Consider the following 23,879-nt stretch of genomic DNA (forward strand, 5'->3'; position numbering starts at 1 on the left):
GTCCTTCTCACCTGAGATCCAAAGTCAGTGTGAGAAATTGCCTTTAAAAATACAGTGCTAGAGGGAAAGGTATGATATAGATAGCTTTTTCACTCTTTATAAACATGATCATATAGCATCTTCAGAAGTTGATGTCCTCATTGCAACTGCTTGGAAGAATAATATTGGACAACAAATCAAGACCACAAAATAACAAGTACTCTGACTTGCACATTGCCCTTCACAGGAGAAGTGGCTGTTCCACAAAAGTAAAATAAACCCAGTCACCCAGTTTACAAATACCAAGCAGGGCAAGCACGGACAGTAAACGTGGGTACCCCAGACAGCACCCAGGGTGCAGGCTATGCCCACAGCCACCGTTAGGGGCTGGTTTGTGAGCTCTGGTTAGGTTTATAATTCACTGTTGTTACTCTGTGCACTGCTGTTAGCCATACAGCTATGGCCTTTGACCACTCCTCCCTCTGAGTTTTTCTGAGGAGGGCCGGGCCTGAGTTTCTCAAAACGCAGCTTCATTCCCACTGCCCCAAGAAGGACCTGTGAGGTCATTGCTGCTGCCTTCGATGGACTTTGGAGCAGCCCTTGAAATATGAGGCTGGCAGACTGTGTTTCTTTGAAGCCTTCAGCCTCTCTTGATTTTAGGTAGCCTTACAACGTTTTACTGAATGCCAAACAGACGAGATAGACAAAGACCAGAATAAATCTCAGTATTTAAAAAAAGCTCATTAGAAACTTCACAACCCATATATCAAATAATTATCAAATAAAAAACAGTCAATTCAAGTGCCTGCAATGCTGAAATGCTATAACTTTCAGCAAGAACTGCTTTAAATAGCGCTTTCATGGCATGCACTTCCAGGGCACCATGAGAAACGAGTCATGCGTTTTCTGGTCTCCACCATTTGCTCTGGTTAAGGCGCAGGCCCACGGAGGTGGATGGGATGGCTGTGTCCCGTGTTGGCCTTGCCCCACGGCTCCCGTGCTGAGGGGCTGCATGGGGAGGCACTTGGGGCTGGCAGCCCCTGGACAAGGGTGCCCCAGGCCAGCCAGCTGCAGCCTTGGGGCGGGCTGGCCACGCAGGGAAAGGCGACCCACAGCTGATCCGCAGTTGTACAGTGATGCAGGCTGCGGGGGCCCCCGGGTCACCTCATCCTGCCCTTGCAGAGCCAGGCCAGTTGGGAAGGTGGATCCAGCACTGGCATTGGAGTGGGTTGCTCAGGACATTGCACAGCTGCACACTGAGTGTCTCCAAGGTTGCCAGCCCCCTTGGCAAGGGGAGACATCTCCCAGCTGGGATTTCTGTCGCACCGCCTCGCGCCTGTGGCTCTTGGCCTTTGGCTGCACTCCAAGAGAAGGGGCTGCTCCGTCGTCCCTGCAGTCACTGATGAGGCAGCTGCAGACAGCAGCGAGGTCTCCGCTGCCCAGTCTTTGTGGGGCCGGCCAACCCCAGTGCTGCAGTAGAAGTCCCCGCGGCTCTGGCTCTCCACAGCTGCTTTTGCCAACGTGAGCTTCGAACGTCAGAGCAGCACCTCCATCGCCCCCTGGACGAGTGACCCAGCCCGCAACGCCAATAGGCAGCTGCTCCCGCACATGGGCAACAGGCCATGCCCTGAAACATTGGCGCGGAAGAGGCTTGTGCTGCTCGGAGCTGAGCTGACAGGTCTCGGTGGCTCTGGGCCAGGGGATGCAGCCTGTTGCAGCGCTGAATGTGAAAGCCCCTCTCTTTCCTGCTGCCAAAACCCAGCCTCTGCTCTCCGGGGCCTGGGGAGAATCCCGGGAGGCAGGAGATGGGGGTGCTGTGGGACCAACAGGGCCAGGAGACATCTGCATGGGGCCCTGGCGCAACGCAGTGCTACCCAAACTCAAGCATGCAGAGCCAAGAGCATCAGTAACCATAAAACAGCAGCACTTGTTTTCTCACTTGGAATTTTATGAAACTGGACAGTTCTGAGCCCAAAATGTTTTTCATATTGGAAATTAAATCCAAAGTGCCTTTTAGGTGTTAGTGATAAACCTTTTTAAAAAGATCGTGAGAACATTTGAATTTGTCTTGTGAAGGCGACTTAAAACTACACTGTTTGAGATGTATGAATAATTTTCACAAAGATTCAGACGAGCACCCAAGAGTTAATATGATTTAGATTTTTTTTTTTTATAATTCTATGAAGGCTTTCAGATTCATCAAGTGCACTGCTTCTGTTCCTTTTATCCTGAAATCTGTACACCTATTAGTGCTTGCTGTATGTCATTTTGACAAAGTAAGTTTTCTGAGCCTTATCTGTATAAAAAGTCCAAATTATTATAAACATCTTTATTCACACCAAAAGCATTTTTATTTTGCAAGTATTTTTGTTTTTTTTCTTGCTTAGAACTCAGTGCTAAATTATAACTGTTGAGGGAGAATCTAGCCCTGCTGTTCAGTCTCACCACCTGCGGATGCTGAACTGCCAGTATTTCCATTTCTGCACAGTGATGTCAGGCCTACAGTCTATCACCTGTGAATTCATACAGGTTCAAAATGCCTGAATCCTCCAGACCAGGAGCTTTAGCCGCCACATTCTCATTAAGGAAGTCAGGAAGAGCCACGGCATCACATTTCTCTACATTGCTCTGCAACAGTTTGTCCTGCATCCTGCCCCACCTCAGATGCTGACGAACGGAGATAAGAGACGGTGGCCAACATCTCAGGCAGGGACCCGGGAAGGAGCACAGGAACAGGGCAGCCCCCAACCCTTACTGAGGTACAACTTGGCCTGGTGAAATGCCAAATCCAGTGTGCGTCCTGGCTGTCGCCTGACAACACACCATGGCAGAAGCACCAGGGCGAGGAGCTGCGCGAGCTGTGGGGTGATGCTGGCACCAGAACAAGGGATACAAATGGACCACGAGTGAGAAGACAACATCTCATCACTAGAGCACTGCAGTTTGGGGATAGATCCCTATTCAAAACTTGCAGAAATGGGAGAGGCAAAAAGTCCTGGCTATTTTTAAGAGGAAGCTTGCTCAAACTATGGCAAGAATGAGCTAATGTGGCTGCTTGGACCTTGTATGAGAGACGTGCCACAGCAGGCCAGGGCTCACTCTGCTGTGACACAGGCACATCTGCAGTGTGCATGCACCCTGGTGAAACTGTGGCAGCGTTTGGCCCAGTAATTTGATTCCTACATTTAACCAGGTGAGACAGTGGGACCTCAACAGCCGACAAAAGCTTAGATAAAGGTTCTCAGACTGTTTCTTCTTACTGTCCAAGCTTCAGTTCATTGAACCATTTGTACTTGGGGTCTCGAGTTGTCCTCATCCTTGTGGAACTTGCGGGTGGTCGGTGTAAGAGGATGGGCCAGTTCTTGTCCGGGATCCCACCAGCCCACGTAGCCCTGAGACAGCCTGATGGCTCCAGCAGGCATGCCAGCATGTCTGCAGCATCAGGAGCAATGTAATAACTGAGTAATCTTACAAGGTAATTACAGGGTTATTTTTGCTCTCTAAAATAAAGTGCTACCTCATAATTAAAAATAAAGAGAATGGCAATTCTAATTATCAGGCTTTAATTAGGTTGACAGGTGTGTACACGGTGCTGCAAGGACTGTTCTTACTTCCTGCTCTCAGTCTCCACCCACACCTCCCCATGAACCCTAACCACCTTGCTCCTGCTGCGGCTGTGGCAAAAGATGGAGCAGTGTCTGCTCGAGCCTCCACTCCTCCGTTGTTCCAGCTGATGCTCCTCGGGAGCAGTGTGAGAAGGGTACCTTCCCCGTTTCCCAAGTGGAGGCACCAGGAGCTCCTGCACTTGAAAGCAAAGTGTGATTAAAACCTAGAGAGCTGCTGAGTGATCCCACCTGCTTTCTCTGACCAGGTTCGCATGCCACTGCCACCATTCGCCGTCCTGGGGCCCTCCGCAACGGGAACCTGACAAGTCTGAGTCACTTGCTCTCTCCGCCTTGTTTTCCAAAGGACAGATTGTGAAGCGATTTTGCTTTGTGCCTACTACACGTGTTATTGAAGGCCATGGTAAAGATGTGTACCTGGCCCTTGGAGTGGAAAGTAACGATTTTTCAAATTAACTCTTCAGCCCTATGAAAGCTCTGCCCCAAGAAAGACCAGTCTCACTCTGGACACTGTGCTTCGAGAATCAAGTCAACCACTGAGCCTGGCACTTATTACCTAGTGCTCAGATTATGGGGTATTTGGATGATAAGAGATGAAATCTTGCTCCCAGTGAAGCCAAAGACAAACTCTCCCACTGAATTCAGGGACAAGACTTTCATCTCTGAATAAACCTCACCAAATACCATGCAGGTCTGAGGAATAAGCCCTGGAAACAGCCCTCAAACTTTGACGCCTACTACAAACCAGTCTGAGGGCTGGTGTCTGACACTTGATCTTCAGACACCTTAGCAGCTCATACTTTGCAAATTTAACAGAAGAAGCATAAATTATACTGTGTTTCATCTGCTCACATACTAATGGAAGATAATCATAGCCTGGTATCTCTTCATGCTTAAAATATTGTAGCAAATACATTTCATTGTTCTTTCTAGTTTTCGCCTAGCAGCCTTGCAACCTGGGGCTTCTGGGGAAGGGCTAAATAGGGCCCACATCAGAGACTGATTATGATTAGGCACCTACATACAGGCAGCTTCTGCTGCAGGTAGGAGGTCTTAAAAGTCTCTCTGAGTTCAAGAATGCCTGTAAGTGTTGCTCACATTAAAACTTTATTAAAGTAACCACAATATTGCGCTAAAATCTCCAGCCCTGGCACTAGAAAAAGAAAGCACCTCTGTGCTGCTGGTAAAAAAATGTTGAAGAAATATCAGGTTATTCCTTTTCAGCTCTTTTTTTCACCTCTAACACAAAGCAGCTTTGGTTTAGCATTTTGCAGTTATTGGACATTGCAGACCATCCTCTCCAAGCAGACACAGTCGGTCTGGCTCTAATCTCAGCTTCCCCAGGAAAAGGACAGGGCATAAGCCAACACTCCTCCTTGACACCTCTTCTTCCCTGGGGGCCAAGAGGTGTGAGAAATCTCTGCCGTCTCTTTTCAAGAGGAACAGAGATAAAGCCTTGAGGATTGCTACTAGCACCATGATGCTTAGAGGACTCAGCACCAAGCAGAGCAGATGATAGATTCATGGAAATACAGAATAATTTAGGTCAGTAGGGACCTCTGGAGGTCATCTGGTCATCTGCCCCCAGTTAAAGGAGGGACAACTTTAAAGTTAGACCAGGCTGCTCAGAGCTTTGTCCAGTCAAGTTCTGAATATCTCCTAGGATCAAGATGCCACCTCCCTGGGCAGCCTGTCCCAGTGCTTGACCAATCTCACTGTGAGCAATGTATCAAATCAGAACTTATCTTGCTGAAACTTGTGTTTGTTGCCTCTTCTCCTTTCTCTGTGTACCTCCGAGAAGAGCCTGGCTCCATCTTCTCCATACCGTCCCAAGAGGTAGTTGTAGGCAGCAGGAAGATATTGCCTTGGCCTTCTCCTCTCCAGGCTGAACGACAACAGCTCTCGCAGCCTCTCCTCATATGTCCTGTTCTCCAGCCCCATAATCATATTCATGGCCACCACTGGACTGGCTCCTGTCCATCTGTCTCTCTCTTGATCTGAAGGCTGCAACACTGGACAGAGTTTTCCAGACGCAGCTTCACGAATGCTGAAGCTATCTTGCATATATAAGATCCCACCATTACTTTAAGGACTCTTTTGCAAGCTTTAGCTCTTCCTTTCCCTTGCAAGGTAAGACTTTGCCCAAGCCTTGAAAGGTCCAAAAGACTGACACACTGGGAAAGACCCTGCACAGCACCAATGCTAGCACCACCCTGAGCTCAGGAAACATAGGTAGGCCTTGAGTGAGGAGCAACTGTTATCACTATCAGGAATGAACAGAATAGCCCAAATAACTCCTGCCCCTGTGCAACCATCCTGCTATGCCTGAAGAGGTTTAACATATCCTTCAAGGGGCAGTGCAGGGGTGGCTGACTAGGACTGGTTGTTAGCAGGACAGATGACAATGCAGTCTTGGGCAGAAGGAGAGACAAATGGCAACACTGTAATTAGTCAGTAACACAGCTCTGTATCTTCTCTACTGCACTCCATCCCTCAGCGCACATACATATGCCCTCTATCCATATGTCCACCTCTGTAATCTACCTATCTATTTCTTCCTTCACAGTCTGACCCCAGAGGAGTCAGCATCAGCAGTAAAACCTGAAACAGGCCCCATGTCACGTTGGCAGTGTTTTTCAGCCCACCTGCTGTTGTGCTCGAGGCTCAGGGTGTGAAGGACTAATGTCAGTAAGCAATCACAATACAGGAGGAAGATAACAGACTTCAGAGCACACTGGGGAAGGCAGTAAAGAGGTGAAAATTGGACTCTCAGAGGCATCTCAGTTTGAGCAGCCAACAGATTTTCCCATATTCCTTTGTGAATCTATTTAGAAGTGTATGTTGATCCCTTTTACTGACACAGTTGGGTGCCTTCCATCAGTAAATGCAATCAATTTCAAATGAACAAATATACCAGAACTCCTTGTTGATTAAACCAGGATCCCCTGTCTTTATTCTATTATAAAGCCAGTCGGATGCCTCAGAACAAATAGGGCAATTCTGATTTCTGAAAACATGCTGAATATTTGTGGTCTGAGGAGCAGCCCATGGGTTTTACACTACAGCCAAGCAAACCCTGTGTCCACAGAGCAGTCCAGGAAAACAGCCCATGCTCTGGCCACCCCCTCTCTTGCCTTGTGAGGCCCCACTGCAGGCTCACACATCTGCATGCTCCCCAGCTGTACAAGGAGGGAAGAGCCTTGCTGGCCCATTGCCTTGTGAAGGTGAGTCTGAAGTTGCAGAGCGCAGTGGTGAGGAGCACGCTCGTCCCTTGCTCTGGCCCCAAGCCGGAGCTGCGACACCAGCCCCTCTGCTACAGGCACCAGCAGGGCCAGGGCTGGTGGCACAGCCAGCGCCTCTGGCGCCTGTTCACAATAACACGTTGAAAACAGCCCAACCCCTGTGCAGGGAGAGAGGACTGCCAGGCAGCACTCGCAGATAACCCAAGCAAACAGCCCTCTTCACCGGGGAGCCCAGTGTCCCCTTCCAGTTGGCTCATGTTTCCCTCACTCCTCTGATACCCTCCAGGGTTTCCTCTTCAGTCACAGGGCTTTAGAGCAGTGTGGGCTTCTGGTCTTCACCACAAACCCTCTGCTACAGCACTCCCAGCTCTGGAAAGCAGTGCAGCTTTTGGGAAAGCCGTGCCTTCCTGATGCTTCATCCCAGAGACAAAGGAGCTGGGCACAGGTGCTTGGGTGCAGACAACCCCCTGTCCCGGGCCGAGGGATGAGGCAGAGGGGAGGCACAGGGCCCAATGCGGCTCCCTCTTCTCCCCTTCTCTGCAGAGCAAGGTGGACGAGCGGCCCCTTCTTGCCCTCCCCTATTCCTCCCTGCAGCAACCGCACGATGCGGGGAGGGAAAGGGAGAGGCAGCCCCAACGCGGCGCCAGCCACAGCATGGTGAGGGAGGGCTTGGGACAGGTAACAGGACGTGAGGGACATGCAGACGGGATTTCTGTCGGGAGAGGGAAATTTGGAGGTGCRGGGGAAAGGGCAGAAACAGCGTTAGCGCAGGGCAGGGTGGGTTCAGGCTGAAGTTACTGCAGCGTGGCCCTAACGCGCTGCCTTCCCCTTCTGCAGCAGAGCTCCCCACAAACCCCATCAGCCCGGCACAGCAGGTGTCTCGCCATGCAGGGACCGCGGCACGCTGCTGCCCACGCCTGATCATGGGAGCCAAGGCAGCGCCTTCAAACTAACCTTCTAGTTTAGGAAAAGGTTCCCTCCCCTGAATGTATGCTGTTTTGACATAAAGCTTTCCTGGCAAAACAGTGTATGTAAACTATGCACATAAATAGCTCTGCCTGCTCACATGTCAGTGCTGGGTGTCAAACAGAGATACCCTGGGCTTGCCTGTGTGCTGGTTCCTCTGGTGCACTGTGCCAGTGGCGGCCCGAGACAGGGAACAGCCCGTGCACCCGGCAAGGGGCCGCGACAAACAAGAGTGCCGCACTCCGTTCCTCGCTGGAGCCAGCCCTTTGCAGCTGGTCAGGAGCAGCGGAGTCCCGGACGGGCGGCCTGGGAACGGTCCGTCGGCAGGCAGAGGCGCTTGGGTCCTGCGGGGCTGCGTTTGCCACCGTGCTGCCACGGAGCGACGCTGGGATTGCTGAAAACCAGGAAACAGAGAATTAAAGCGATGACATGCAAACTTCGGAGAACCAGGAAGCGCCGAGATGAGGTGCACCGGAGGCAGCCCCGCGCACTGGMCCCGGTGGGGCGCTCGTGCCGTGCCTGCCCCAAGGGCCCGCCGCCTGCCCATCCAGACAGACCCCCCGGCTCGCATCCCACCACGTGGCTCTTCCCTCCTCTGCTCCACAGCCTCCTCTGGCCCTCCAAACCCCGTCCTCCTGCAAACRCAGCCCCCTGCCTGGCTCTGATGCTCTCGCGACATATTCGCTGCTCACAAGGAGCTGGAAATGTCTCTACCACTTGTGTCTGCRGCTGCGAATCAGGAGCACTTTGACTCGACACTCTCCGTCCCATGATTCAGGAAGCAGGATTATATTATCTGAGCCAGCTTTCATCATCTCCCTTCTAGTTAATCAGTGCTAATTGATTGATCAGAGTTCWCCCGCTGCTAGGGAGAAGAGTGGTAGCGCAGCTCTGGCTAGACAGAGCACATATAACTTATTTGCTTTCAGAAAGTCATTAGCAGCCTTTCTAAAATAGTGAGGCACGTTCCCCAGCATAACAAGAAATCAACATCTAACTGAGATAGAGAGCAGCACCATGCCTACAAATTACTCTTAGACTTGTGCCAAGAACAGGCCTTATTTTCACATATAATGCCAGAGCATCCCTCAGATTTGGTAGCCACACGCTGTCCTATGAAATGGTCCATGTCACACGAGTGCCTTGAAACCCTCTTCCCCGATCTTGCACCACACCGAGGCTTCTTGGTGCACCTGGATTTAGCATGTACTGTCCGAGACGGGTGGCAGCTTTTTCACTTGTCCTTCCCTTGGAGGGTGGGAGSGATCACATGCAGAGACCACGAGCACAAAAACGTGTATTTTTACCAGGGGCTGGAGGGAGGCTTCAGGAAACCCTTACTCGAAGGACCCCAGTGTGAAGCACTGCCCATTGTCCTAGGAAGCACTCTTCCAGCTAGCCCCGGGAACCATGTGATGTTTCACCACCTTGCGCAATTGTAGGGCTCAGGGGAAAACTCAGTTTTCCAGTTGCAAGGAGCTGTGTCCAGATGCCACTGGCTCCGCGGCACAAAGCTGTGCTGAAGGCTCACCCATCCCCTCAGAGGCCCCGGCCTTGGTGGGGGCAAGAGGCAAGACAGACGGTGGTAACCAGGTACCTGGGCCCCAGGTTAAACCCGCTTGCTCTGGGGGAGCATCCCAAACCCTCCTGACACACTTGCCAGCAGCAGCCCCCGATGTTCACGAGGACCAGGACGCTCTTCACTCCAGGGCGGCAGTTTGCATTGCCTCAATGACAGGGGATTGGAGCAGCACCCGGCACCCTCCCGCTTTGTCTGTGAGTGGAGGGGGCGAGGGGGCAGAACCGAGAGCCAGGTGGGGGCCCCTGCAGCCCAGCAGCTTTGCTGCAGGTGTGTGCAGCAGCAGGGGAGCACTAGGCACACAGCGGCRGGCCAGGGAGGATGGCGGAGGCACCCACCTGCCTGCCGGAGAAGGAAGTGATGGTTTTCATCAGGGGAAGAAGGGGAAATCCAGCAAGGTTACTGCTTTGTCAGTGCCTGAGTGTCTGAGAGGGCCACATGATCTTGGTAAAACGGGGCTCATGTCTGCTGGGAAAGTTAAAAATTGAACTGGGGTTAACTAGTCATTGGCCAGGAGCTAGTAGAGGCATTATGGGCTTGAACTTGATGGTTCACTAGCACCTTCACAGTTCGGGACCCTGCTGCTTTTGGAGGGGCAGAGCTCTGCCTTTGCTCTTGTGGCTTTGGCACCTCCAGCCTGCAGCAATGCAATAACAACTGGGCATGCAGCTGAGGGCCCTGAGAGGCAACCCCGTTTAGTGAGAAACACTGACTATCCACTCACCATGGACAGCTGCTCCACATAACCCCCGAAGGGCCCAGGTGCTCCACTGACTGCAGAGGGAGCGCAGGGTGGCCCCGGCTGCTGCCCAAGATGCTCCAGTGAGGTGGGACAGCCCCAGCCTCCACATCTCCCAGAGGCACTCAGAAGTCAGGGTGCAGCAACCAGCTGCAGCATGGCGAAAGGACCATGCTCCGCTCACTAATGCAGGGCAGCACCTCCTGCCTCCAGCATCAGGGCAGTTTCCAGTTGCCTGCACAATGAATTTCTGCAGGAAGCACCGGCCTGCAGCATGCACCTCACCTCTGTGGCTCCTGGCCCTCCTGAACACAAGTCCAGAGCACAGTGCACATTGAAAATCCCCTCAACCTCCCAAAATAAAATGTTGCACTGCCCAGGCCATCTTGCTCCAGGAGAGGGTGAGACACTGAGGCACAGGGCACTGCCTCATGATGCCCCTGCAGCCCCTGCTGCCAGGCACCAGGGCAGCACAAGGTGCGAACGAACCTGGCTGGTAGGGGCAGACTGGTGCTTTATAATTTAATTATTCCCATCTGACTGGGAGCGATCTTAGACATCCATCCAAGGCACTGCATGATTTTGAGGTGAGACCATCCACAAGTGTCACAATTTTGTACATTTTAACATAGGTAGAAGAGCCCTCACCCCAAACCCCCAGGCCACAAAAAGGAGCAATCCAGTTCATTTTTTCACACAAAATAAGCCATTCTGTGGTCATCTGAATGGTACAAGATATCACACCACAAAAAAATGTTGAGAGAGAGAATTTTCTTAAGCTCCCTTTTAAAGTCACATATCCCAAAGCTGACTTTCTACTCCACGTTGTTTTGGGGTAACAAGCTGCCCACAGGAGAGGCACAAGCATATCCACATGGAGAATTCTGGTGGGAAGAAATAGGCTTGTACGGGCAGCTTGAATTCAGTCCCTCTGTCAAATAAATGTAGATTAGGCTCAGGCTAAAGTAGTGCTGTGCAGATGAAATAAGAGAGGAATCTACATTGACACAACATGAGCTCCAGGGAAAGCTGAGCTCATCCTGGAATGTTCAGTCACGATTTAGAGAAGCAGAGACCAGCAGCAGATTTTGGACATGAATAAGAAGATGTTTCCAAAAGCATATGTGATTTTTGAGATCCTGGCTTCTGGTTCAAGCTCACCTGTAATTTATAATCCTGCTTTTCAAAAAAGAAGGCAGTATTTTCAGGCAGAGTGCTGAACTGGAACAGCTTCAAGCTCTACAACAGGCTTTGTATGAACCTGGGCAAGTTTCCTATGACCTTGTGTTTCAGAAGGGCTGCCCTCGCTCCATGTCTTCAGTGGGTGCCAACACTTCTGAATATATGTTGGTTCCCTGTTCACATCTCTGTTCTTAAGAGTTTGAATCTGAAACTTCAGTTAGGACACATAAATTGTGCAAGAGCATATTGCTATGGCAAAGCCCATAAAACTGCAGGGAGTGTTAATTGGCCTATAAAGCTCTTGAGCCAACCTTCTGTAAACTGTGTGATAGGGGCATAATTCTCCATTCAGCTCTCTGGAAAACTGCCCAGATTTCGCTCCCTTCTATAATTTTTACTGAATTCTAGAGAAATGTTTTGAATCCTTGCTTGTTTCTAGAGAAACTAACAACTAGATAGGACTATCTGGCTGGGATACCTAGGCTCTGCTGTACTGTGCGTCAAGCCCTCCAGCCTCAATACTATGTGCCAAGTATTAAGTAGGTGAAGAATTTCGCAGAAGTCAATATAAGGGATCTGCACCATCCAGATCAGGCCACAAGTAACCCATGAAGGAGGAGCCATCAAGTGGCTAATACTGTCATCACTGGAGCTGGTTGTTGAAAGTAAGGAAGTGGTGAGCCACAGTCCAGGTGATCAATTCCCAGTTCATACAGCTCTTGTCTATACAGGGGTTTTCACTGCAAACATTTTAGCTTGCTCCAATGTGTGTCTCACTCTTATTTATTGGAATTTGTGAGGCACTTCAGGAAAAAAAAAAAAGGTCTTCCTRTTAAAGCAAGGAAATGATGACAAAGCAAGAGATATTTGTGGCAGAAAATACAGTTTGCCTAGCAAAACAGCTATCCTATTATCTCATCAACATGGCACAGACAGGAGAAATTATAAATAGCAGCAGYGGTAATGCCTGGGAGTTGCAACTTGGCACTGCTGCTTCTGGCCACTTCTTTCTGGCTATAGTTCAAAGTGATGTAAAAGGGTAGGATAGTAGCAGTTAGATGGAAAATACCCATCAACTCACTGATCCCATGCTTCTGCAGGGGCAGGACTTGAGTCACGCACAAAGGGTGCAGCAGGATTTGAACTTAGTCAAAAGAGCAGTGGAGAACAAGGCTCTTTTGTCAGCACACAGATCTTCTTGGTGCAAACAGCTGAAAGACACAAGGGGAAGAGCTGGGAGATGGAGAAGGTAATTGTTTTTAATTGGTTATCCTGATATTTGAGACAACAGTGTATAAAACAGCCTTGGCTCCGATAATCCCAGTTCACAGTAGGAAGAAATTAGTACGATATGGGAATACCAATTAGTACAATAGTACTAGTCATTAGTACAATAGTACTAGTCATTAGTACAATATTGGAATAAAGAAAGGCGGAAGGAGAGGTCCCAGACTCTACGGGCTGGCTTGCACCCTGAAGTTGAACAGGGGGTATAATTTATTCATTTCTAACGGAATGATTTGATTAACAATGTAACCATATTTTTGGAGAATAGTGAAGGAAATAGCCTGTGTGCCATCCTGTTACTTGTACAGTTTTTAGGAGATGCTGTAGACATGTATGCAAGTGAGCATTTCATTGCATGAACCTTGAGATATGGGACAGACATGGACTCCCAGATCCAACCTGGAATTTCAGAGTGGTTGCGATGGGCTTCCATTTTCTTCTGGGTTTCAGACCAGCAGCCATCACTGAGGGCATGGGCAGTAGATCAAACCTAACCAATGGCTCAGCTGATGGACAGTAACTTGAGAGCTAAGGTAACGTGAAACATGTTACCTTGTTCAGGGTCAGGTCAAGCTCAGCTGATGGGTAGGAACTTGCTAACTTGATTGACAGCTTCAAATTTGTTGTCCCGATGCTAAGATCTATATTTAGCCAAGATCCCATTCCCTCTTCCATATCCAAGGACCCCACCCCCACCCCCCCACCTCCTATATGAAGGTTGTCTGCACAAGGCCTAAGGACCTCATCCCTGAGGTCACTTGCTGATTGAGTGAGAAGAGCTAAGCAAATCTCTTCCAGCCCACTAAAGGCTTGTCCGTACCAAGCTGTTGTATATCCCAGAAGGACACTAACAGTGTCACTCAGCCTGCAGCAAAGTCTGGGCATCTGAGCCCTGGCTAATCATCTGCACTCAAGAAAAGTAACTGGGCCAAAAATATAGAGCAGACCTTATTGCCAGTGTGTCCTTGCTGACAATTTAGTTGTGATACTTACTGGTGTTTAACACAGAAATCATCTTTGTGTGTTAATGTATGACACTCCACTAGGATGACTGGAATGATGAGACAGTGTGTGCTCCATCCCCTTGATGGGAGATGGGATATTCTGCATCAAATAGAAGATAGACATTGGCCTATCTGAGACCAGATCAGTCTGAGACCAATCTGCAGATTGCCCAGACCTCTCTGCTCCAATTTTATCTCCAGTGCTAACTTCCTGAGGAAGAAATCCTGCAGAAACCCCACCTCAATTTCACCACCTGCAAAATGTGGCTATCCACACTACCTACTGCCTAGAAATACCATGATGACAGCTAGGAAACATTTAAAAAACATACTGTGACTCAAAAACTCTGCCCCAGAGGCTGTTTCCCAGTGCAGGGCTGGGGCACGGGGGGCCAAGCCAGGCTCTGAGAGACAGAGTTTCACATTGTGCGGCCAAGTTCCAGCCACRAATCTCGGTGCCAACAGAGAGTTGGGCAGTGACGGAGAGGCTCTGAACAACCCAAGCAAACACTAGAGATCTGACAGGAAGCCGAGAGAGATACAATCCAATAATGAAATCACATTAAAAAAAAAAATGCAGCTCACAGAACAGGAAACTCTTGGGTGGGGCTTTTTTCTGGCCATCTTCCAAAGTGGAAAAGGAGGGTGAAGAGAAGCAATTTGCAGATGTCTGCAGCATGGGCAGCCCAAGGGGAGGGAAGGGAGGGTTGCAGAGAGCCCCGCTGTCACAAGCAGTGGTGGCAGTGAGTGGAGTGAGGGGTTTTACTCACAGATGCACTTTTCCCACCTAGCAAAACTCTCCCCGTGGCCCTTTGGCTGGTGTCAGAAGACTTTCTGCAGATTACCCAGAGGGGCTCAGAGATGGCCCAAAACTGCACCCTGCATCGTGCGCCTGTACCCTGTTGCCTTAGCCAGGACTCCACCGTCTATCTCCAGGGCATCTCTCTTCCACGGTGGTTTGGTTCCCCCTTGGAGCAGCTGGGGAACCCCATGGGGAAGGAGTGCAGGGCACTTGACTGCTCTGACTTGCTCTGCTTACGGTAACTACAAACTATTTCCTTCAGGGAAGGGAGTTGCACAACCGGTTGTGTATTCCTACCGTCTGCGGTTTCTCACCGTATAACCCTACTTTCTGATAAACTAAATGATATGTGTCAGGGCCCTGTTTGCTCCCCAGCAGCTGCATTCTTAGGCAAATCCTGGCTATGAAATCGCTGGTTTTCATGGGGGCTCTGAGATAAAAACAAAGGTGCAAAGAGGATAGGCAAGAAAATCAGAGAAGTGCTGAGATGGGTGACAGGCCTGGGTGATTAGACATCTGGTACAGCATGAAGATAAATCACTTTCCAAGATAAAGAAACACAGAAGAGAAAGCCTTTTATCAAGATGCTCTATTCCTAAATAACCACTGTCTGATTACAATGACGGAAGGCTTTATCTATCACAAAGAGGTGAAGGTGGGGCAAATACGAAGAATTATACAGCGAATAAGGACAGCCAAAGCTAACTAGCAGCAGCAGAACTTTCTGTGGATCAGTCTGTGTTAGGACACTTATGCCTTATTGGGGTTGGTCCTTCTGGAGCAAAATAAAGGATTGTTTTCACTCAGGAAAGTGAGAATCAAGACTGTCCAGAAGCCAGTTCTGTYCTTCTGTTCCACTTTCCCTTAGCCCAAGGGTAGTTGCAGGAGTAGAGGAATTCTCCTTAGTTTTTGTGGAGACTTTTGCAGTGATTTCGATCAAGATTTCAGGGCTCTGGGATTCCACTCTGGCAATATCCCAGCTGTGTCTCTGTGGAGAAATTGAGCTGTCTTAACTCTGAGCTGCCCCACTAATGATGGGAAAGGGGAGTTGCTTTTATGCAAAATAGCTAAACCAGTGATAACTTGGTTTTGAAAATAAGTAATTTGGCTGCAGTGGCACTGCTTGCAGGAGATGGGGCTGTCATTATTCTTCTTTTCATCCCAGGGAGACTATTCTGCTGTCACTCATGTGACAGGGCCATGCAGTACGGGGAATGTTGATCATGTGCTCCGCAGGCTGGGTGTGAGCTTCTCTGGACAGTGCTGCTGGAAAAGGCCAGGAGAAGTCAGAGCCCTCCTAGTCCTCTCTGGTAAGTCATGCTAGTAACAATGCCCTCAGGCTTTGTACTTCGCTAGCACAATATTGAAGATGATTTGGGATAATTGTGTTCACTGTTAATTGCAGATCCCTTGGGAATCTGCCAGCACACCACACCGATATCTGCTTATTCATGCCCACATAATGTGCACCACAGCCAGGCAAAGACCACAAAAACAGCAGCAGCACAGCTAGAAGGTGCAGCTGGATGGAACATCTGCTTGTTCTTATGGGGAAAAAAATACCGGGCACAACAAAACGAGTAGAAACGGGTCTATATCCATGTGTTAGCCAGATGCATGTGGCTATCAAGGCCCTGTTGTTTGCCATTGTATTTCTGCCTATCCAAACGAAAGTGCATGTTTCCAAGGACTCCTACATTCAAATCCTCTGAAGTACCTGAGCATTGCTGCTCTCAGCACTGAGGCATCTGACCTGGGAAAGATCTGCACACCTTGTAAGAGGCACAGACCTTGCTGAAAGCAGTGGAAGACGGCAGCAGTGAATTCCCACTGARTAAATAAGATCTCCGCTAGCGTAGCTGTCTCCTGTGCCAGCTGGGTATTCCCTTTGGTGTTGCATTCTCAGCTCAGTGTCCCATTTGGCAAAGATGCTGTGTTCCTCTGTATTTCTTAAAGGCAAGAGGCTTGTGTAATCCTGAGGCCTGTCTGCCTGTTTCTCGGCCAGTGTCCCCAGAACACCTCAATCAAGTTTAGCAAAGGGGTAGATGCCTCACATACACTGGAGTTCCTACAAATTTAGCGAAAATTGGTGGCTGGACAGAGAGGAGCGATGACTTTGTCCAGAGAAAGGGAGGCAGAACTCACAGGGCAGGAGTCTGGTTTGGTGGCTGACAATGAGCCACTCAGCCCACGTCCCAGCCAGCCCACCAGCACACGGGTAGTGCTGGGGTAGCTGTGCCATGTCTTTGGCCCAGTGATAGCATCACTGGCAGTGAGATTTAGCCGGTTGGGCAGTTCAGGGGACTTTGGGAGCCCAATTTTATTAGTTCTGCTGCTCAGAACATTTCCTAATTCTTTCAAAGAGGGGCAGCTCACAGYGCCCAAAGGACAGTCCCTTTTAGAGTGTTCATATTATGTGACTTTGGATTGTTTTCACAATGACATTTTTAGTGTTTTTTCTTCTTTTTAATCTCATTTTCCCTCACTCGCTCTGGGTTTAACTGCATCTGTACTACTGCCATTAAGAATCACTGACCATTTAATGGTTAACTTTATTTTAAGCCACATTTTGTATGGCTTGTCCATAGGATTTTGCCCCATCCTAGAGGGCTGACAGCTAACTGATGCTGTTTCAGGGGTCTCTGTCACTTGTACAGATAAAACAACTATAGGTTTGGGGAGAAAGGCTGTATCTRAGTGCAACAGGGTCTGTGATGGAAGAGTTTGCCTCAGATGAGCTCAGGCTCAGGAAGACCTTAGACCATGCATACCAAGCAAAGGGAATGCCATAGCTGTTTTTAAAGCCCTTGTTTTGAGTTAAGGCTGTAGTGTTGGGCTAGACTTAATCCTCTTGCTCCCTTTCTCCTGGTCCTGTTTCAGATCCATTATACACAGCCTGGACTTCATGCTTTGCCCTTCCCTTCTCCTGCCAGCAGCCTCTCTGCTGGCTGCACCTGATGACAGCTGCTGGTCCAGGTCCCTTGTGACAGCGAGGAACAGAGCCCGCRCTGCACCATAAGCCCCCGGTCCTGGCCAAGGTCGGACTGCTGCTGACTCACTTGCCTAGGTCAAATCAGTGCCTGGCTGTCTTGTTACATTCACTAAACAGGTAAGCAATGGGAAAGAAACCCTCACCAAGCACTTACTGGAAGGCTCTCAAGCAAGTTGTAGGGACAAAACATGACCACAAGGGGTTGGTATTTCTCACTAAAAGGGCCATAAGCTCAGTGGGTGAATGCAAGATGGTCTATGGGACAGGAGATCCAGGCCCAGAGACTTCCTCATCATCCCAATTCATTAGTCACAATCCAAGCCTTTAAAAGCAAGAAACAGAGAGAAGGAATGTGAAGGGAACCCCAGAGCTATTATCACGGGCTAAAGTGGCCCCTAATGCTGAGGAAATGGCAGCCCAGCCAATACTCTATTAAGGATGTCAAGGTGCACATGTTGAGAGGTGGGTGAGCCTTGTTACAGAGCAGAAAAGCCTTGAAATATTCAGATGCTCTGAGCCACACAACAATAGCAGTGCATCTGAGCTCCCTTCCCCACTGTACTCTGCAGTTCTACGGGCAACGTCTGCCAAGAACTCCAAACAGCCAGTGCTTTAGCTCAGCTCCTCTTCAAGGACAACTGTGACCGAGGTGGTTCCAGTTCAACAAATACTTGAAAATAATAGTCTATTTGGTTCAGCTCCACAGCATCAAAGTAAGGCAGTGAGCCTTCATGTTTTCCTAGAAAGGATGGTGAATTTGTGTAGCATTATGTTGAGATGAATAGCTGATTTGTGATTCAACAGGTATTTTGTTATCTGCCCTTTGTGGCTGCCAGGTGACTGAATTGGTTTGACTCCTATACCAGGGGAAGCAGAGTCAGCAGGGAAAAAAAGCTGCAGAGGAAGCAAGGACACCTGACACACAGCACACAGTGGGGGTCAGAGGCCCACCACTCTTGGCCTGGGCCCTGTGGTTATCACTATGCATAGGAGGTTCTGGCTCCATTTCCAGGCCAGCTTCCTCCTCTCACAGATTTTGCTTTTTGGTAGACTTGTACAAAACCCAGGGAGAAAGGAGCTACTCTGGCAAGAGGTATGGAGGCAGTTTTGGGAGGCTCTGATTGGCTAAAGACCTCTCTTTGCAGGCCCGAGTTCAGCTCCCACTGCTGCCACATTATAAACATTAGACAAAGCACACTTCATTTTTTGCATCTTGCTTCCAAGGGCACTGATTTAGCCTGAGACCCACCATGTATTTTCCACACCATTTGGGCTCTGTCTTTTTGTCAGGATAAAGGGGACAGGCGCCAAAGAGGTTAGATGTTAAACCCTGCCTCCAGCACCACTTCTGCTCTTTAGTTAAATCTCCCTTGTTCTGGAAGAGTGTCCTTTCTCCCTCCTCCAGCCAGTCGATATCTTCCTCCCATCAGATCACTTCTCAGTCCCAGGGCCTGTAATCTCTCTTGACACACCATCTCCCTCTTCAGTCCTTTTGCCAATACTTTATCCTTTCACCTATCACCTTCCACTCTACTCACATTTGGGCAAAACAGGTTGACCAAACAATTGGTGCTAATTACTCCTCTAGAACTGTGCCACAAAGGACATAGTTTCATAAGGGGCCATAAGGCTGATTAACATTTTATCAGCACTGGAACAGTCTTCCTTTGTCCCTGGGCCACGCAGCCATGCACCCTGCTGCTTATCTTGTGTCAGCTCTGACTCTGTGTGCAGATTTAAGCCATTGAAGCATTCAAAACTAATTAAAAAAAAAAAAAAAAAGGAAGTGGTGAGGACCACATGGGCTGGAGAAGGGTAGAAAGCAGCGAGGACAATGGAAAAAAGGAGCAGGAAAGGGGAATGGTCCTCCCCTCGGTGGCAACAAGTTACTGATCTGTTCAGCTACCAGTGGAACCACAAATGGTCACTCAGTGCCCTCTAAAGGATGGCCCAGCAGGGCCTTGCTCCCTGTCTACTCTGAAAGCACCAGGTTTGGCCATGTGTGTTCCCAGCTGTAAACCAAAAGCACAGTGGGAGCCACAAACACCACAAAATGCACCTTAACTTAATAGTTTTGATGCATAATGGGAGCACCGTTTATCCCTAAAGCTCTTACAGATAAGTCACCTAGGCAAGGAGAGGGTGGCAAACAAAACAGTCCCTTCTCACCAAGATACAGTAAAGTGGGAAAAGGTCCCGCTGTTCTGGCTGGCAGCTATTAACTGCCTGTAGGATCGCTTTGAATTGAGACAAAAACTCCACTATGATGCCAGTAGCAGAGGGGGGAAAAACAGGGTCCCAGCTTTGGCTGGGAGACCCATGTTGTGCTAAGGGCTAAGGCAAGCTGGCTGAGTCCTTCCAAAAACAGGAGCCAGGGTTTGATTATACAATAAATTGAGCTGTAATGTCCTAAAACTGGGTTAAAAGCCATGTGTGCCATGAAGCACTCACTGATGTAAACTCCTCATTGTGGATCAAATTTGTTCAAAAAATTGTGATGGCTTAACTTCATACTAGCAGTTTTTATGCTGGGTCTGTCATCATGTGTCCAGGCCAGGGTTTCACAGCCTGACACCATTCTGGCCAGTGTCATCAGATTCCTTCAAATGCAAGGCCTTTAGATCCTCTGTTTGCACTTCCTGGGCACTTGCTGTATGAAAGTCTTCTCCAGCCTCCTGCCTGACTCCCACAACAGGTGTTTGCCCAGGCCCTCCTGCAACTGATGCAACAGCTTCAAATCACCCCCAAAACAACAGGTGCAGCACAGAATTTGCTATGGCAATGGGAAAGGGGAGCGCGGCAAGCAGACCTGCACAGTCCTGAACAAGAAGCAGCATTGCAGAGCAGGCACAAAGCAAGGTGAGGAGGCACCTGCAATTTAGCTATGCCAGCACAGACTCAACAAGAGCTCATTCAAGTATGAGGAATCCTCATAATGAGGGCCTCATAGGAAGGCCTTAGCACCACCAGCCACCTCCTCAAACTGTGCATGAGCAGTACCTCCATGCCCCCTGCATGCCACCAGGTATCTTTACCATGCTAACACTGCTGCCAAAGACCCACTCCTAGTGCAGCAACACCAGGCTGCAGGAGGCACTGTGTGGTCACAAGCAGAAACACTAGTCCAGCAGGGCCACCTTGGCAGCTACCCTGCTTTTCTCTGCCCTCTCCCAAGTTCACACTGGCCTATAAGTCATATGCAAGTTCAGTTTTGTCTTGCCTTTTGTTTTTCCTCTTTGTACTTTGCATTTTGTTTTCAATCAGTCCTCTCACTTTTCTTTGGCTCACCGGGTGAATTGAGATAATTAGTTATGGGCTTGCAGGGCTGCACTAGAGAAGCTGCACTGACATTTCAGAGCCAGCAGCGGTTCGGCACTGGATTAGAAGATGCCAGGCTAGAGATTCAAAGGCTGCAGGACCAGGATAAAAATGGTTGAATGGCCTGGACCGAGACCTGTGAGAGAAGTTTAGGGCAAAGCAGCATCCATGGAACAAGAAATACAGAAACATGTCATGCATAATGGACAGTCTCATAGCGAAAAACTATAAAAGACTTTACATAAAGAACTCAGCAAAGCATCGTTTGTGGCTTGGCCCTCCAGGTTCTCATGGCAAACGGGTGAACTGCAGCTGGTGCAGTGAAGGTCCATGGTTTTTCTCCAGCATCAACCTCTCATGCTACTACCATCAGCCCTGCAGCAAAGTGAAGCTACACACAAAGACCCACAGCACAAAAGGACTGGCACCTCATCATGCACACAGTGTGCATGTGGCAGAGCAATAGCAACATGTTCTGGAATAGCAAGCAGTAGACCCTGGCACAAAATCACTGTCACATAAACGTGCTAATTCAGCAGTGCCCATCTGAAACGTGATACCTACTTGTGCCAGAATCCACTCTAGTCTGACCCACTTCCTGTGCCAACACTGCAAGACCAGGATGGACAATTCCCAAAGCATATGAAGAACAAGTCTTTGTTAGGGGAAAAATAGTTTTAAAAAAAGAAAAAAATAATTTACACTTCCACTGGGGACAGAACAAGGAACTGCAACAACTGGAACTTAGGTCAGACATTAGGAAAATCTCTTCCAAGTTAAGGAGAGTAAAACACTGGAATAGATTGCCTCAGAGATTACTGAATTGCCATCGAGAATTTTTATTAACAGGTTTAAAAAAATTTCAGTCAGAGGTGGATACAGTGATCTCTCTTGGGGAAAGGCAGAATGGGCTAGGACACGTATTAAGCTTCCCCCAGTCTTACTTTTTTGATTCTGTATCTTTAACAGATTACAAACTGTCATAAAAATATGGTAATAAGTCTGTTCCCCCAAGGATATAACACTCACCAATTACTGTGTGGCACTTGGAGGACTCAGGAACAGCAGCAAAATACTCGAATGTCTTTGCCTTGAGTACTTGGTTCTTAAGGAGGAAATACTGTAGCCACTGGTGAAGGCATCAGGAGTTAGGAAGAAGGAGTTAAACAGTTCTGATTCTAGCTAGTAAAGGATAAGTGAAGCTAGAAACACTGATCAGTTTTTCCTGATACCCTGTTCTGGTGTTTTTTAAGTGAGGAAGGTGACATGCATCTGGTAGAGGAGGTCATAGGAACAGAACAGAGGATGTGGCTGAAAGGAGATGGCTGTAACGAGGCCAGGAATAGAGCAGCCTGAAGATGGCTGTCAGGGAAGGAAGAAGGGACAAGACAAGAACCAGCAGGACACAGAGCAGCTGAGCCTGTCCTGCAGGGCACTCAGTGACACCTGGGCATGAACTCCTCCTGCTTCCACTGTCTCTCTCCTCCAAACAGAGCCTTCTCAGCTTAGCTCCATGCCCAGTCCCAGATCCTGCTCTAGGACCTCTGTCTCTGTCCATCCAGCTTTCCAATCTTGAATATGTCTCCCAACACTTAAGAGTTAAACAGTTCTCAAAGTCAGCGATGGGAGACAGTACATTCTTAAGGAGATATGAGTACTGCAGTATTGCTGACCAAACTCAGCACAGTACACCCCCATTCCTTCAGCTGCACTTTGCATTGGGAGAAATAAAAAACCCATCACACAAACCTGTTGCTTTGTTTGCTTCAGGCACATAATAAAGTAATTAACCATTACCTACCCTATGTCACGACTGCTTGAGAATGATACTTCTTTCCCTGTTCATTGCCAAAATGACTTATCCTTCACAAGCTCAGTAAACAGAAATACAGTTCTTCCTATGACTGGGGAATACACTTACTAAATAGCCCCTAAAATGGGAAGGCAAAACTGCCTTTGCCTGTGGCCCAAGAAGTTCCAAAAATGCACCTATGAGATCTTGAGATAGTCTTTCTTCCTAGGTTTTTTTTTCTTTTTGAAAAAATTACTCAGAATTTGGGAACGGCACTGCTCAAAACAAAAATATCTAGGACCGAAAAGCATATCTGAACTAAGTAGGCTGCCAAAAGCAAACAGCATTATCGACTAGGCACTTAGTTTAAAGAAACCGACACTCCCCTTTGAAAGGTACGTTTTTCCTTATCTCTTTGACACAGATCTTCAACCTTTCAGCTTTCATAATGCAGTTTTAGCATATGCCATTGCACTGCAGCTAAACAAAAAAGGAAAAACCTGAAGTGTGAAAGAGACCATGCAGCTTCTGATCTCAGCAACACACTATGTGTACCTAAAAATTAAAACTTTCTTTTCTAAATCAAGTATCAGCTATGTTATTTTTAACTTTTTTTTTTAATATCTTCAACATTAGCACTTTTTGGATACAATTTAAAAATGCTTTCTGTGGCTAATGACAAGGCTGGATTTGCATCATTTCCAACAGTTTAGAGTAATCCACTGTATATCAGAAAGTCCTACCTCCTATGCAACGGAGAGGAAATTTGTTGAAGTCTGAACACCTTTCAATAATTTCACTATTTACACTATAGCCTAGAATAAAAAAAAAAATTGCAATTACAAATCATAACACTGTTGGCACAAAGGAAAAGCTTGTATCTGCTTGGAGCCAGCAATTCTAACTCAACTTTAAGTTACAAAGGATCTTTTACGGCTATAGTCGCTATCAGGAAGCCGTCGGAAGGGCTAAGCGCCTTCGCTGAGGGGGTTACGTCCAACAGCAGCCGGTCCTGCGGCGCAGGGGCCGGGGCGAGAGCACCCAGGGCCGCGGGGAGGAGCAGAGCCCCCGCCCGTGGGGCAGCGGGAAAAGCTCCCGCCCCCCGAGGCGAGGCGAGGCGAGGCCCGGGCCGGCAGGGCCCCCTGCCGTTACGCCGCCGCCCGCCCCCAGCGCGAGACGCCACCGCCCCACGGCACGAGCCCCCAGCCCGGCCCCCACGCGCCAACACCGCGCCGCGTCACGCCGCGGAAGGCGGGGAAACGCGGGGCCCACGCAGCTCCCCTCCCCCCGCCCACCCTCGGCGGAAGCAGCCCCCCCGGCGCATGCGCCGCTGAGACGGCCGGGACCATCCCTTTCCGGCCGGCACGCGACCTT

General features: G+C 49.0%; 1 protein-coding gene across 15 annotated transcripts in view; it reads right to left on the bottom strand.

The window, feature by feature from the left end:
* Positions 1-5,640: 5,640 nt before the first annotated feature.
* LOC112966523 overlaps positions 5,641-23,879 on the bottom strand; it is an 18,830-nt gene continuing 591 nt past the window's right edge. For 2 of the 15 annotated variants that reach the window (XR_003253628.1, XM_026066713.1), the window contains exons 2-3: positions 23,249-23,320; positions 6,026-8,204 (exon numbers count right to left, since the gene is read on the bottom strand). Coding sequence is in view for 4 of the 15 variants with exons in the window: in XM_026066713.1 (XP_025922498.1) it covers positions 7,927-8,204; positions 23,249-23,320 (350 nt within the window). In the remaining 11 variants the exon portion in view is untranslated. Of the gene's footprint in view, positions 5,656-6,025; positions 8,205-10,811; positions 11,060-11,289; positions 12,522-17,997; positions 18,135-21,742; positions 23,645-23,879 lie in introns of those variants that run through there. The other 13 variants (XR_003253624.1, XR_003253627.1, XM_026066711.1 and 10 more) reach the window with 13 other exon arrangements.

The sequence above is a fragment of the Apteryx rowi genome, unplaced genomic scaffold (assembly GCF_003343035.1).
Source record: "Apteryx rowi isolate R43461 unplaced genomic scaffold, aptRow1 scaffold_247, whole genome shotgun sequence".
NCBI lineage: Eukaryota > Metazoa > Chordata > Aves > Apterygiformes > Apterygidae > Apteryx > Apteryx rowi.